General features: G+C 38.4%; 1 protein-coding gene across 14 annotated transcripts in view; it reads left to right on the top strand.

Annotated features, from left to right (window-relative positions):
- The window catches only part of ppfia1 (PTPRF interacting protein alpha 1), a 76,704-nt gene that overhangs the window by 40,121 nt on the left and 20,438 nt on the right, over nucleotides 1-16,145 (top strand). For 6 of the 14 annotated variants that reach the window (XM_046863994.1, XM_046863995.1, XM_046863992.1 and 3 more), the window contains exons 9-19: nucleotides 1,166-1,300; nucleotides 1,937-1,996; nucleotides 5,268-5,351; nucleotides 7,166-7,297; nucleotides 7,905-7,967; nucleotides 8,168-8,250; nucleotides 10,851-11,001; nucleotides 11,590-11,595; nucleotides 11,724-11,947; nucleotides 12,065-12,299; nucleotides 15,393-15,422. In XM_046863994.1, the coding sequence (XP_046719950.1) occupies nucleotides 1,166-1,300; nucleotides 1,937-1,996; nucleotides 5,268-5,351; nucleotides 7,166-7,297; nucleotides 7,905-7,967; nucleotides 8,168-8,250; nucleotides 10,851-11,001; nucleotides 11,590-11,595; nucleotides 11,724-11,947; nucleotides 12,065-12,299; nucleotides 15,393-15,422 (1,203 nt within the window). The remainder of the gene's footprint in view (nucleotides 1-1,165; nucleotides 1,301-1,936; nucleotides 1,997-5,267; nucleotides 5,352-7,165; nucleotides 7,298-7,904; nucleotides 7,968-8,167; nucleotides 8,251-10,850; nucleotides 11,002-11,589; nucleotides 11,596-11,723; nucleotides 11,948-12,064; nucleotides 12,300-15,392; nucleotides 15,423-16,145) is intronic. The other 8 variants (XM_046864003.1, XM_046863999.1, XM_046864004.1 and 5 more) reach the window with 4 other exon arrangements.

Raw genomic sequence — 16,145 nt, 5'->3', positions numbered from 1 at the left:
AAGAGCACCGGTTACCTCGTGCATTTGAAACGTCATTCTCCAAAATGTTTACCCGAACTCTAACCTCGATTGATTGGCTGATTGGATCAATCTGGAGTTCAGATGTTATACGAGGTCTGATATTGAGGCTCGAATTGATTAGAAATAGAAGTTGATTTACTTCTAATGTGAGAAATATTACTGATTTTGAACTTTTTCTTTGTAGTTAAAATATTAGTGCTTATGTTTATTTCTAGCGTTCCGCAGTCCGCTTAACTATTGGCTGAAAGTTTATGGACACTTCATGTTTAGTTCCTCTTTGCTGTTATAACCACCTTACACTTTGGTGAGGGTTTTGCATTAGATTTTGGAGCATGATTATGCGGATTGGTGATCGTTCATCCCCTGGAGGCAGTCTCTAGTTTATCCCAAAGGTGGTCAGTGAGCTTGAGTATCTTTACTGTGGTTGTTTAGTGCACAATAGCAACCTCATGCCGGAACAGGTTCGAATGAAGGGCAATTGTGTGCAGTTTTGTGCCAACCGTTTGCAAAAGGTGATGTATAATGTACAGTGTTGATCTATTATAGGAGTTTGCAACATAGGACAGGTGTGTAGGAACATCTGTAATGTAAGCTTTACGAAATCTGTTTCAAGTTGCGCTTTAGTTCTATCACAGCACTGTTGTATTTTTATATTTATTTCCTTTTTGTTGATTTTCTATAAAGGCTGTCTGGCAGTCTGAAAACAAATCACAGGTTTTAAGTGCTCCAATATGTTCTCGTTTCACAGGGAACCTTTTGTGCTGGACACACCACATAATCTAATATAATATTTATCAAGACACATGACATTTTAATGTTCTTTATTTAACATGTATAGAAAGAATCTGGAGTGTCCGCTTTTCATACAGTTTCATATGTCGCGTTGTAGTCCTCTGTATTGACGCCCTGCTTTTTAACCACGTGAGAGGAATTGACATTATTAAACACTATACACTATGTAAATGATAACAATTAGGATGTTTGGTTAATGGATCGGGCCGCACTCTATTGTTGATGTATTTATTTATTTTTAATCTGGTTAGATATGGGTGATGGTGATCCTTCAGCCTTATTTGGATGAAGACTAGCGTGGCTGATTTTTACCAGGCTAGCTATGACCTATGTGTTTCATTTCTCCCTTCAGATAGAGGAGAAGAACAGGCAGCTGCAGGAGCGGCTCGAGCTCGCCGAGCAGAAACTTCAGCAGACCATCCGCAAGGCCGAGACGCTTCCCGAGGTGGAGGCGGAGCTTGCGCAAAGAGTAGCCGCCCTCAGCAAGGTTAGCCACTCCTACTGCATGTTTTTTCTTTTTTTTTTTTTTTTCTCTCTCTCGAACGTGTGAGCCGTTATCAATACCGGCTGTGTTTTTATGGCGAGTCAAAATTGTAAACGTTTGTAAACGTACAAGTCATATGATATTCGCTGTTTGTTTTTGTGTGTGTCTGTATTTCGATTGTTCTCTCCCCTTGCAGTGTACCTGTAGGCTTGCTGTGCTTTAAAATAGCATAATCTGGTTAACAGGCTTATTTGTTCTTGTTGTCCAATGATGACTTTTACCATGTGTCCGCTTTGCTTTAATCACTGGAGCATCTACTGCACTCAAATCTCTCCTTTTTTTTTCCCCTCTAATGCTTCCCTATCCTTTCTAACATTCTTCTTATTCTGTTGCTTTCCCTTACTTCTAGTTTCTCAACTGGTTTTATAATTTATTCTCAATCCTTTTTTTTTTTTCCTCCCTCTGTACCAGTTGACAGTCTATTATCTATCATTCATGTTTGACTTTCCTTTTTGGGTTGCATTTGTTCCCTGCCCTTCTACCATCTCTTGCCTCCTCACACTCTTTTTAAATCTTCTTTTCACTCTGACTCTCACTCTGTCTCTCTGTCCTTCCTGTCCTGCCTGCTTTGTCCTGTAGTCTGATCGTTCTGTGTCCTGTGCCTCTAAGGACACTAAGGAGGCTAAAGCGCAGAAGAAGGTACACCTCACTTCAAGAATATTAGAGAGACCCATATGCTCATCCCTAATCCCCAACCCGCCTGTTCTTCTTGTCTGCGGCTAACCCCTCACCCCCGAACCACTTCCTGTTCAGTAAATAACACATCACACCCCTAACAGGAAATTAATCGGAGCCCTGTTGTTTACGGAACCCTGTGCCATTCACTGCAGCATTCCAGTTTCCACTATCACCACACACACACACAACATTGTTTTTTCTTTTTTTTATTTGCTACCAAATCAGTTTTGGAATTCGGATAGGAATTCCGCGTTGTTTCCAGAGTTACATCTCGTTCACTAACGTTTAACATTAACGAGAACGCTCGTTCTTGTTTACATCCTTTCTAAAATGGAAAAGAGCTGCCACGATTTGACGTATGCAAACCAGGGACGGTAAGATTCACCGATTCGCATCGGCTTGAAAAGTAAACGACAAATTTTTTCAAGTATCTGTATTGCGATGCTTCGTTTTTTTTATTTTTGTTTTAAGTGTTGCAGTTTCCCAAGTCTGTCCGGTGTTAAACCGATCTGAAACGCTCGCTGGGTAAGAACAGTCAAGCTAGTGTGTAAAACCAAACACGCTAAACGTTTCTATTTCTATTTATATAATTATTAGCAGATGCGCTATACTTTTATTATTTAGAAAGTGACCGAACTTTAAATTTTTTTTGTGACCAATATTTTTTTTGTGACCAATAATTTTTCCGCAAGTGCGTTCTCTCAGCACCACCGCTGCTACGGAGGCGTGTACTGAGGGTCATATAGAATGCAGATTAACATGGCAGAGGTAGAGCTGCATCTTCCTGGAGACAGAACAGGAAAAGAACGTCTGGTTTTTATTGAATCAGATTTTTGCACTACAGAGGCTTGTTTGTGAGAGGGCATGCGTTAGTGAGAAGGCACTCCAGTAAATCGATGATCTGCTGTGTGTCTGAACCAAAGAAATAAAAGGCGAACTATCTGCACCATATTAAATTGCATCGTACCATTTTCTTTTCGAATCGAAACGAAATCCGACTGCACCGTCAATCAGGCTGCTCTTTTCTTTTGATCCACTTTCGTTCATCGGTATGCGATGAAGTTTCGCCTTTTCACAGCCCTCCAAAGTGTAAGTAGGGTAAACTGTGACACAACGTGAGGTTTGCAGAATTTCCAAGAAGGAGCAGTTCTTGTAGCAGTGTTCCAGCACCATCCTGTTTTATACAAAACACCTTTAAAAGAAGAAAGCTTGAGGTTAGGGTGAACCCACAGCCACCTTCTTTTTGCAGACGTTTTGTTGCCATCGGTACATCACAATCCTTGATGTGTGGATAAAAAACAAAAAAAACCAACAAACAAACACTATACATTATACAAGCACTATACAAGTCCGGTGTGACCACCACACATACACACACACACACACACACACACACACACACACACACACACACACACACACTACTTTCCTTGCTCACAAACAGCCTTGAAGTCATGTAGAAATCTTTGTCAGCCAACCTAGAAAATTCCAGAATGCATTTTCAGTGTCGCTTCAGACCCCTCACACCTCCTCGTCACCCCGTGAAGTTGTATGTGCTGTGTATTATATATGGGCTGCAACTTACGATTTGTTGTTGCTTCTTTTTTGTTTTGTTTTTGTTATTTGCTTGACGAATCAATTAGTTTGGTTAAAAAAATACACCAACAGAAAACTTTTTTTTTAAATAAATACCTTCTCTACCTGCTATCTCGCTTATTGATCCAGATTGGCACGAAATTCCAAAAGTGTTTGTTTTTCGACACTTTAAATGCAAGACCGATGCGCATCAAAACAAGCTTCACCACATGGCATACGATGTATGTTAAAGATATACCTGGACACCTCAACTTACATTGTTATTTTATTCCAAAATTCCAATTTACGTTATTTAAAACCCCTTAAAAAAAAATTACCAGATACACCCCATGTAAGCATCTTCCTAATGTCGCTAATACAATACGTTTTTAACATTTTTACTGTGTTTAAAATAAATATACGCATTTTAATTAGGGCTGTCAATTGATTTAAATCCAATCGAATCGCAGTTAATCGCACCTTTTCATCCGTTTTAAATGTACTTTAAATTATTACTTTTCATTAGTCTAATCAGCATGGGCATTGAACAGTATTGATGCATTATGCAAATGTATGTTTATTATTAGTGAAACCAAACTCCTCAACATAGAAAGACAATAAAAGTTATTGTGGTGTTTTAAATTACGCAAATCATCAGGACACCAAACTGAACCTTTGCTATGTTCGCAACCAGGCGATTTTAATTGTGCATCGTGGCGGATTTTGGTGCTCGAATTGGGACATCGGTGAAACAAATGTTTAGTAGTTAAAAATGATTTTATGGTGGAGTTTTTCATCCTTTCTTTTTTTATATATATATATATATATATATATATATATATATATATATATATATATATATATATATCTGAGTAAATAAAGGACGTCGTGAATAAACGTGTTGCGTTGAAGGTTCTAATTTCGCCTCTTTTATATTTATATTTTTCATAAAAACGGTCAAACGGAAATGCGCGCTGCATCACTAATTGCACGTTAATAAAATGAGTGCAATTAAAATGAAATTGCATTAACTGTAATTATTTTTAGAATAATCAAGTTTCTACATTACATAATTTCATATGTAACAAATTTTCATTGTGTTTAGGTTCTTTTTTTCTTCTCATTTTGAAGGGTTTATCATTTTTGTCGACTGGATCAACCAACATCAGTCTGATTTTACTATTAACGAAATCCACCGTAAATTCGAAATAGACGAAGCGGTGGTTTATCTGCACTAATAAACTTGTAATCATCGCCGTTGTGTCAAGAATATTATATTAAAGCTCATTGATTCAGTCACGTAGTAGTGTTGTGTTTGCCACACCATGCTTCATGACGAAGAAGAAAACTAATCAAACCTTTTATTGTCAAATTTGAACAATATAAGTGATTAGTTGTTGCAGCTTAAGTGTATTGTGATTTTTTTTTTCTGGGTTTTGTGCTTTAAGCTTCTTGTGCAATTTTTATTAAATTTTTTTTGCATGATATGTTTTGGCTATTGATGTGTTTCTTTTCATGTGTCAGGCTGCTGAATCTTAAGTATCTAAGATTCTTTGTCTCTTCATTCCTCACATGTCTAAGTGTGTGTGTGTGTCCTTTCACGCTGTTACGTCAAATGTACTTGTACCGATCTCGATCACGGTTTCCTCTCGTTCAGGCCGAGGAAAGGCACGGCAACGTGGAGGAGCGCCTGCGACAGATGGAAGCTCAGCTGGAGGAGAAAAACCAGGAACTGCTCAGGGTGAGAGATTAAAGTTCGAAAAATGGACACAGACCACAAAAGTCTACTTATCGACTTTACTGTATATCGGCATGAGTGCATAGCAAAATAAAGAAAGCAGACCTCATTATATTGTTAGTGTTACCAAATACTGGTAATTATTCCCAGTTACCACTTGGGATCTACCGAATATACAAAAAACAGTGTTCTAGCTGTTTCTGTCCCTGAATTACTGATTATTCACATCCCTGTTGTAGTGTTAATGGAATTTTAATGTGGATTCCTGGATTAGAATTAAGAAGCTGTAAGAAGATACCTTGTGCTATTAAGTCATGACTACTCAGGATATTAGGTGTGATGGGAACAATCTGACGTCTATCACCACCTTCCCAGCAGAGTTATTTATTATTTTTTGTGTTTGTTTTTTATTATTATTATTTAAGGTGTGTTTACCTTTACTGCCTTTCTTTCTTTTTTTTATTTGTATTCTGATTGTGAGATATTGAAGGGAGAAAGAATGATGAGTGAGTAAACCCACACCATTCGTGTTTATTAAATGACTGTAGACCACATGCTTTTCTCAGCTGCCTGATGACAAATGGGTCCGAGAATTCCAACGAAAAATAGCAGCCATGTCGATCAGCGGTCCCCAACATTTTTTGCACCATGGATCAGTTCCACGTGACTATTATCTTTACGGACGTTTGCGCATACATGCTGTATTGTCGGGCGCAATAACACGCTTAATATATTACTTGCATATTACAGTGGTTCCTCGGAATACGAATTAAATTCGTTCCGGAACACGATTCGCAGTCGTAAATATTCGTATACTGATACGAATTTCCCCATAAGGAAAAATGGAAAGTGAGAGAATTCGTTCCGAACAAATAACATAAAAATATAAACACAACCAATATGCACTAATATTATTAAGTATTTAGCATTTAATAATGGTGCCTTAACATCTAAAAGAGGAAAACAATATATTTACTGGGTACTTTACCCAGACGAATCTCCTTCCACTATGATATCGGGCAGACTGTCCCCCGAATCACTGTTCATATACGATATACATATATATGATGACGCTAACTGAGGGTGAGGGTGTGGGAGGTGGTACAGAAGAACCATCGTCCCTTCAAATTTTAATAGGGCGATGATTCGGATGATTCGTATTCTGCATTTTTATGCGTAAACAGATACGAAAATGTTTATGAATTTCGATTCGGATTCTGAATTATACGTATTCTGGGGCATGCGTATTTGTAGGTACCACTGTGTATTATTATATGTGAATCAGCGGGAGCTTCATTTATCAATGCATTTAAAACAATTAAATAAAAACGTTTATTAAAAATACAAACTGTAGGCCGTGAAAGTCAATGAAACCAACGATCCAAGGCTCGTCACTGGTTGAGGATCCGGTGCTCTGGGTGATGAGTTTTAGTAGTCACCTGACACACACACACATCAATGAGGGTATGCCTGAGACTACAGTCTGGGGTAGAACAAAGTCAGCCTCAGCCTCATTTCTTAATGTTTGTTCATTCTTTTTAATATAATTGTTTTGCCTGGTTTTATGGTTTTAGGTTTGCCTGGAGTCCAATGTCATTTATTATTAGGACGTTTGTTACAAGCGAACAAACAAATGCTAGTATGTTTTTTCTTTAAAAAGCTGTAAGCATATAAAAGCTCCTATAAAAGCTTTGTTCCTATTGCTGAGTCTATCACAATTATGTTGCATTAACAAACCCGCTAAACTCACCTGTTGGTGTGTGTGGTGTGTGTGGTGTGTGTGTGTGTGTGTGTGTGTGTGTGTGTTGGGACTGAAGGCCCGTCAGCGCGAGAAGATGAACGAGGAGCATAACAAGCGCTTGTCTGACACAGTGGATAAACTTCTCTCTGAGTCTAATGAGAGGCTTCAGCTGCACCTGAAGGAGCGGATGGCTGCTCTGGAGGACAAGGTATGGCCTGTGAACTGGTTTCATTTCTCAGTACAAGCTGACCGTTGCCATTCTAGATCAGGTCCTGTTTTGGTTGTGCCTTAGCTTTCCTGAAAGAAAGCAGGGCAAAGTCATACTGCATAGCACACTAGATTCCTTTCTCTATGAAGCGGTGCATTATCATCATCATTATCATCATCATCATCATCATCTCTTTAATATTTTTAATTAATTGTCTTAAATAAATAAATGGCAAAAATTCCCCCCCCTTAGAAAACATCCGCAAAACACAAAGAAATGAAAACTCTCCAAAAAAAAAAAGTATGAATTGCTCAGACAATAGAAAGTAATAAAAATCCTTACATCATCTAAAAAATGTCAAAATAATTTAACCTGCAAATTCTCAAATAAACAATAGAACTCACCAGAAAATAAAAGTATTTTTGTGTATAGTGTGTACATCATTCTATGGTATATGCCATTATATAAGATTTATATATTTTATATTTATAATTTTGTGTGTGTAAGATTAAAGTCAGACAGCAGTAGAGATTTAAAAGAAATATTTTTTTCTCCCTGTGCATTTCGGTTCTTGATACCGTATATTTGCTTTTGTTTGTGCATGTAGAACGCCCTCATCCGTGAGCTGGAGCACACAAAGAAACTGGTTGAAGAGACTCACCATGAAAAGGTACCGGCATCCTATGTCTTTTGTCATGCTCTTTTTGTAGTCCTCCACTCGTTCTCAGTACCTATTGAGTGTCTAAATGGTTTGATTCGTGCCTAAGAATCCGTTTAATCCTTTTAAACCTCTTTAGTGCCGTTATTCATGTCTCTTTATCATTTCTATTGTATTAATATCATTATTGTGTAAATCCGTGTGTATTTCAGGAGCAGCTCTTGATCGAGATTGAGACAATACGCTCAGAGAACGATCAGGATCGCAGCAGGAGCAATTCCATGCTGCACCAGGGGTGAGAACCTCAGTTAATCAAAGCGTCTTTTATCTGCAGTGCATCTGGAAGGTGTTCACAGAGCTTCACTTTTTCCACATTTTGTTTTGATACAGCTTTATTCCCAAATGGATTCAATTCATTATTTTCCTCAAAATTTCTACAAATAATATCCCATATGACAGTGTGAAAGATGTGTGTTTAAAACCTTTGCAAATGTGTTAGAAAATAAATAAATGAAAATAAAATCTCATGTACATAATTATTCACACGCTTTGCATAATAGGTGTGAATAAATGTGCAGTTTCTTCCATTCTTCTTTTCAGGACCTCTCAAGCTCCATCAGCTTGGATAGGGATTGTCGGTGCATAGCTATTTTCAGGTCTTTCTAGAGATGTTCATTCGGGTTCATTGGCTGGGCCACTCAAGGACATTCACAGATCTCGTCCCAAAGCCACTATTTTTGTTATCTTGGCTGTGTGCTTTGGGTGTTTGTCCTGTTGGAAGATGAACCCTTGTGCCAGTCTGAGGTCCAGAGCGCTCTGGAGCAGGTTTTCATCAAGGATGTCTGTGATACATTGCTGTATTCATCTTTCCCTCGATCCTGACCAGTCTCCCAGTTTCTGCTGCTTAAAAACATCCCCACAGCATGATGCTGCCACCACCATGTTATTGGCCAGTTGATGAGCGTTGCCTGGTTTCCTCCAGACATGATGCTTCACATTCAGGCCAAAAAGTTCAATCTTTCTTCCATCAGACCAGACAATTTTGTTTCTCATGGCCTGAGTGTCCTTCAGGTGCCTTTTGGCAAACTCCAGGCAGGCTGTCATGTGCCTTTTTCTGAGGAGTGGCTTCCGTCTGGCCACTCCACCATACCGGCCTGATTGATGGTGTGCTGCAGAGATGGTTGTTTTCCTAGAAGCTTCTATCTTCACAGAGAAACGCTGGAGCTCTTTCAGAGTGATCATCAGGTTCTTGGTCACCTCCGTGACTAAGGCCCTTCTCTCTCGATTGCTTAGTTTGGCCTGGCGGCCTGCTCTAGGAAGAGATGATCAGTGGAAACAGGATGCACCTAAGATTGATTTTGAGTGTCATGGCAAAGGCTGTGAATAGTTATAAATGAATTATATTTTTTATTTATTTATTTTTTATAAATTTGCAAAGATTTCAAACAAACTTCTTTCAGATTGTCATTATGGGAAATTTAGAGAAAAAAAAATGAATTAAATCCATTTTGGAATAAGGCTGTAAGAATGTGTAAAAAAAAGTGAAGCGCTGTGAATATTTTCCAGATACTGTCTGTCTGTCTGTCTGTCTGTCTGTCTGTCTGTCTGTCTGTTAAGGGTGTAACGGTACAAAACATTCACGGTTTGGTCCGTACCTCGGTTTTTAAGTCACGGTTCGGTTCAATTTCAGGACAGTTAGAGAAAACGAAATGCAAAAGATTTTAACGCAGTTTATTGTTATTAACATTTGTGAACATTTAACAGTTGACATTTTTAAAGCAATTTTAAATAAAATGCCTGCTTGGTTAAAAAAAAAAGATAAAATAATATTTTAGAATTGTTATAAGAATAAAATAGTTAAAAATAAAATAGAATAAATCAAATGAATGCAATACACTTTATTATATTTATTAAATTGACAAATGAAATCGATTTAACAAAATTAAAAGAATTAAAAAATTTAATAGTTTACATTTGTTAGACCCTATTTGGGTAATACAGACGTTTATATAAGTGAGTGCGCGTTACATTTAATATTGAATTTTCTAGAGTTTTATTTATTTCAGCATACTTTAACAAACGTCTACATTCCTTCCATCAATCCACCATTTACTCACTCCCTTGATGTGTGTAATTGTCAAGATTTTCTCCTTTTAAGACAAATTCTTGAAAAAAGAATTCATATTGCTTCATTGTTGTAAAAAAACTGAAGTGGTTCAGCGTTTTTCAGCGCACTACAAATAGTATATTTCCAGTGAATAGCCAAAGTGACAATGCGCTAACTCTAGTTTCTTTTCTTTTCTAATCCCTGGCATTGTTGTGTATGTTTGCGGTCCGTTACTTAACATGATTGTGAGGAAACTCAGATTGTAACTATGTTCTCCACCTAAAAAGCATTGCATTCGGTGTGCACCAAACCGAAAACCCTGCAATGAAAATTTATATATATATATAGATCAATAGTAAATTGCAACAAATCTAAATCTTAACTACAAATAATTTGTATGTTAGTGATGATAAGAGAAAGCGATTAAAAAACACCGATTTCACACTCTTGTTTTTGGTTATGTGTAAATCACAACAAGATATGGAATAATGTCCTTTCTTTAATTAATTAATTTTTAAACTACGTCTTTCTCTAAAGTACTTCTTCAGGATTTGTACGTTCGGAACTATTATAACGTTTCAACCCAGTACCCTGTAAGTCAGTTTATTCAGGCTTGATGATAGACCTTTCTAATGCTAGTCCTTGTGCCGATAATAGAAATTTGCCAACGTCACCCTTTTCAGATAGTACTTCTGTCCACACATTTCTTTTTCTTCATTCCTCTTGAATGTAAATGATTTACTGCCAGATTGCTGCTGCTGATTTCTTTTCTCGCTAATATTCTACAGGCGCTCTCACATGGGCAGCACACCGGACTTCAGGTACCCTGTTTCTGCATCCTCTATGATCGACAGCCATTCTGACCAGTACAGCAGCTCACTGGTGCTGAGGCGACCTCAGAAGGGGCGGGCTGCTGCTCTACGAGACGAGCCCTCCAAGGTAAGACTTAGATATTCTAACCCATAAGGATTCAGGCAATTCAGGGCCTTAGCATATTTTAGAAGTTTGTTAGAGTGGAATTATACATCGCCCAGGCATAACATTATGACCACCTGCCTAATATTGTTTGTCCCCCTTTTGCTGCTAAAACAGTCCTGCCTCAGCATTAACTCCTTCAGCAATTTGAGTTTCAGGAGCTGGTCTGTTGGATCGGACCACACGAGCCAACATTTTTGAGACTTGAAATGAGCTCATTTTGTGCATAAAAGTGTGAAATGTTTTAGTTTAAACATTTATGTTCTATTGTGAATGTATATCATGTGATTTGTCATTTGTCAAGTTTCCAGGAATTCGGGTTGTAATTAGTTTGTTTGGAAAAAAGTGTTTGAGTCAAGAATTGACTTAGAAGGCATGCGTATAATGATTTAATTCCTGAATAAGTGCTTGCCTGCATTATTAATGCACAAATGACGGTGTTCCTTAAAATAGTAAATGTTGCTCGTGTCTGGATGAGGTGCATCAGATTTGACACGTTCATGTCTTCTCTTTTCACTTTCTCTCTCTCTCTCCCTGCTCTGTGGATTATAGAGGCATGTAAGTCGGACGAACAAGTTCAGTCACATTCATTGCTATTTTATACATTTTATGGTCAGGTCGAAACGTATTCAACTCGTAGTGTCGTCCAATGTATAATGTTCCTCTCACTCTTTTTTACCTCGTAGGTGCAGACTCTGAACGAGCAGGAATGGGAGCGCGTTCAGCAGGCCAACGTGCTGGCCAAAGTGGCGTACGCGTTTGAGAGCGACATGGACGTGTCTGATTTGGAGGACGACCGAGAGACGATTTTCAGTTCAGTGGACCTGCTGTCCCCTGCTGGACAGACCGATGCACAAACACTCGCTCTAATGCTGCAAGAGCAGCTCGATGCTATCAACAATGAGATTAGGTACTGTGTGTGTGTGTGTGTGTGTGTGTGTGTGTGTGTATTACATGGTGTTAGTTCCCTAATGAAGCATTTAACAAAGCACGTTGTAGTGTTTTTACAACCGCGTCTTTGTTTCAGAATGATCCAGGAGGAGAAGGAGAACACGGCGCTTCGAGCCGAAGCGATCGAGTCGAGAGTGGGGAGCGGCGAAAGTCTCGGCTCCCGCTTCCGCTCCATGAGCTCCATCCCGCCCCCGTACGGTTCCCCACACCTCGGCTCGGCACATTCTGGCTCCTCCCCTCCAGATTCAGGTCACTCCACACCGCGGCGAGTTTCAAACAGAGAGATCGACCGAATGGGGGTCATGACCCTGGTAAGTCCTTGCCACACATCAGACTCCAAAGTTTACCCGTCGCTTCTATTCCATAAGTAATCAGAAATTAATAATATATCTCTCAAACAAGATTAATTCACAAGAAAAGTAAGTAGTGTGGTTTCCTGGATCATAACCCAGAGCTCATCAGTGTCAGGTTATAGGCATGTAATCAGCTTATTGTTATGTTCTGGTAACAACCTGAATTATTAGTCTGAGTTTTCTCACTTATGTGTTAAATGGCCAACCGAAAGTTTGTTTAGACTCCGCCTCACACTTTGAACGCAGTGTCACTGGTCCTTTTTTTTTAATCATTATTCAACTTAAAAACATACACAACAAAGCCAGGGGTATAAAAAACTAAACTGGAGTTAGCGCAGTGTCACTGTGGCTTCTCGATTTACGTTTTGTAGTTCGTGGTCACATGCGCTCTCGGCGACATTTTTACGACTTTCTCGGTATCGATTATTTTGGGTTTTATGTACAGCTTTAAGAATTTCTTTTAAAATATGCTAAAATAAGTAGAACAGTTAAGAAGAACATATTTTTTTTAAATTTACCTTTAAATGTAACACACACACATATAAACATCTGTATTACCCAAATGGGGTCTAACAAATATAAACAATTTAATTTGTCCATTTATTTAATTTTATTGAATCGATTTAATTTGTGCCAATTGAATCAATTACTGAATTAAACCAATACAATAACAAAAAAACTTTTGCATGAATTGAATTTATTCTATTTTATTTTTTATATCTTTAATAAAATATTAAAATAGTATTTTATATATGACTTAACCATGCAGGCATTTTATTGAAAATTGTTTTAAAAATGTTAAACTGTTTATGTTCACAAATGGTAATAATTATAAACTAAATATTAAATATCAGGAATAAATGGAGAGAATATTGTTAGTTTCTGACAACTAATAGAATAAATGTATTTTATTTATTTATTTTATTATTATTATTATTATTATTATTTTTTGGCAGAAACGCCTACTGTGCATTTAATTTGCTCCATGTCATTTGCATCCACGTTTTACTAATCCATGCTTATTGTTTTGAGTCATCACAGTGGAGCGCTTGTGTGCTAATGACGTCCCGTGTGTGTGTGTGTGTGTGTGTGTCCGTCCCAGCAATACTGCTATGAGCCGTATGTGATCCAGAGCTCGCTCTCCCATCAGACCGTAGCATACTCGCCGTATTTCACCACTAACACAACTCCTCTGTTTAACCCTGCTCCCTTCATAGTGCAGGTACTCACTGCTACTTACCTGACTCTCACTCTGAGGTGATGCTGATTAGGGATTAGTAGTACCCCAAAAAAATTGTCAGGTAGCTTGATTCACATTTGATATGCACCAATTAGGCATAAAATTATGACCACCTGCCTAAAATTGTGTTGGTCACACTTTTGCTGCCAAAACAGTCCTGCCTCGGACATGAACAGCATTAACGTCTTCAGCAATTGGAGCTACAGGAGCTCGTCTGTTGGATCGCTCCCCACAAGCGTCAATGAGCCTTGACCCTGCCGCCGGTTTATCAATGTTCCTTTCTTGGACCACTTTTGATAGATACTGACCACTGCAGACCGGGAACAGCCCACAAGAGCTGCAGTTTTGGAGAAGCTCTGACCCAGTTGTCTAGCCATCACAATTTGCCCCTCGTCAAACTCGCTCAAATCCATACACTTGCCCATTTTTCCTGCTTTTAACACATCAACTTTGAGGACACAATTTTCACTTACATCCTAATAAATCCCACCCACTAACATGTGGCTTGCTGACGAGATAATCAGTGTTATTGACTTCACCTGTCATAATGTCAGCATTAATACATACAGTTTTATTTTATTAAAACATGAACACGCTCATAAAGCGTGTATGAATGAGCTACTGAATAGAAGTAGGTGCCAAAGAAAAGCCCACTTCCCTGTGCTGTACAGTATCTCTTAGAGCAATCTCCCTCTCTGAAACACAGGGGTGGGATTTGAAAGGAAATAGGCAATTAGACCTTCACGATAGCGCGGCGTTCCAGAACGGCTGCCGGCGGCGGAAATGCCAGACGGGGAAGAAAAGCAAACGCCCTCGGCTGCATTAAACCGATTGCCATTTTGCACTCCGTCTGAATGCACAAGCTCAGAGTGAGAGATCAGAAAAGTCCACGGCTTTTTGGTTTGACGTGATTTCTTTTCCTCTTCCCAGCATGTCTCAGCGATCTTCTTTTGTGTGTGTGTGTGTGTGTGTGTGTGTGTGTGTGTGTGTGTGTGTGTGTGTGTGTGTGTGTGTGTGTGTGTGTGTGCTACAGCTCCATATGAGGGAATAGTAGCAGCTAAGGTGTAACACATCAATAGGTTTATCTGCATCTTAGCTTTCTTCCGGCTCCTCCCTATAAAAGGCATGTGCCGATAAACGTTTAATGCATTAATTCAGCTCGCTGGAGCCTGATCGTCATGGATACCACTCCACTGGATCAAATCACCTGTAGGGTTGGCATCATAGTTAAGACGAAGGGAATGACGCGTGAAATCGGGTTACAGTTTTACTAGTAAATGAAAGTTACTGCTGCCTGTGCCATTGAGGAGCATCATAAAGGGGTAAATGACTGGCTAGCTTGGTAGCTACTCGAGATATTTTCTACAATATCTATACAGTCGATGGGGTTTAGTGGAATTCAGATGAGGTCTATAAGAAGGAACTCCATGTTTCATATACAAGGCTTAAAAGTAAAAAAAAAAAAAAAAAAAAAAAAGGGGAAAATATTAAATATTGTTGAAAAACTCTGGCCATAAAACAAGTTAGAATACATATTTAATTATTTCAAATGGATTATTGCGATAATTGTGAATAGGCACTTGCCATATCAGCACATGCCTTGTCCAAATGTGTGTGTGTGTGTGTGTGTGTGTGTGTGTGTGTGTGTGTGTGTGTGTGTGTGTGTGTGTGTGTGTGTGTGTGTGTGTGTGTGTGTTTTCCAACCTGTGGCATACGGTGTGTGTTTCAGCTCTGCTTTGTTCTCTCTGTTTGCCGTGCCACTAACTCTTGCTCTTTTTTGTTTCCTCGTTTGCTTCGCATGCTTCCGACAGCCTAGCGATTTGCGGAAGCATCGTAGAAAGGTAAATGTTTGAATGCAAGGTTGGGTTTGTCCTCTTTGCCACATCTTTTTTTTCCCTCTTTCTTTTTTTCTAATTTCTTGGGTACTTTTTAAACCGAGAACTTATTACATTAATTTGATTGGTTTAAAAACACTTTTTGCTTCGCACACAGTATTTTGTGTTATATTGTGTATGCACGTATGGAGTCACACATTGAACACGTGTGAACATAGAATGTGTTTGTGTGTGTATATATAACTATGATGCTTTGATCCTTGCATTCTCTGTCTGTGTATGTAAATGGGGTTTGTATTTACTATGACTTTCATGAGACTTACTTTATTTTCTCACTTTCATTGACTTGTTTTGATGTTTTATGAGTGCAGGCTAATTGGCTGCGGTGTGATGTTTGAAATAATTTCACGTCTATAATTCGCAGCCTCAGAAATTGTCTATTACTGTGCCACGCTTTATGCTTACTTAAGTCCTGTTATACAGATGCTTATTTAAACATTTGTTTAAATAATACACAATTGTTTTTCATTTCTGCGTGTTATAGATATTTTTAATCGCATACATACCCCGATTCCAAAAAGATGGGGGAAAAAACACAATTGAATGATTTGCAAATAAAAAAAAAAAAAAAAAGATTTATTCACCTTTATTCCCAATATAACACAGAAAACATCTCAATGTTTAAACTGAGTAACTGTACCAATTAAAGAAAAATTAGGTCATTTTTGA

Source organism: Silurus meridionalis, chromosome 13 (assembly GCF_014805685.1).
Source record: "Silurus meridionalis isolate SWU-2019-XX chromosome 13, ASM1480568v1, whole genome shotgun sequence".
NCBI classification, from domain to species: domain Eukaryota; kingdom Metazoa; phylum Chordata; class Actinopteri; order Siluriformes; family Siluridae; genus Silurus; species Silurus meridionalis.
This window is presented reverse-complemented; position numbering and strand designations above follow the sequence as displayed.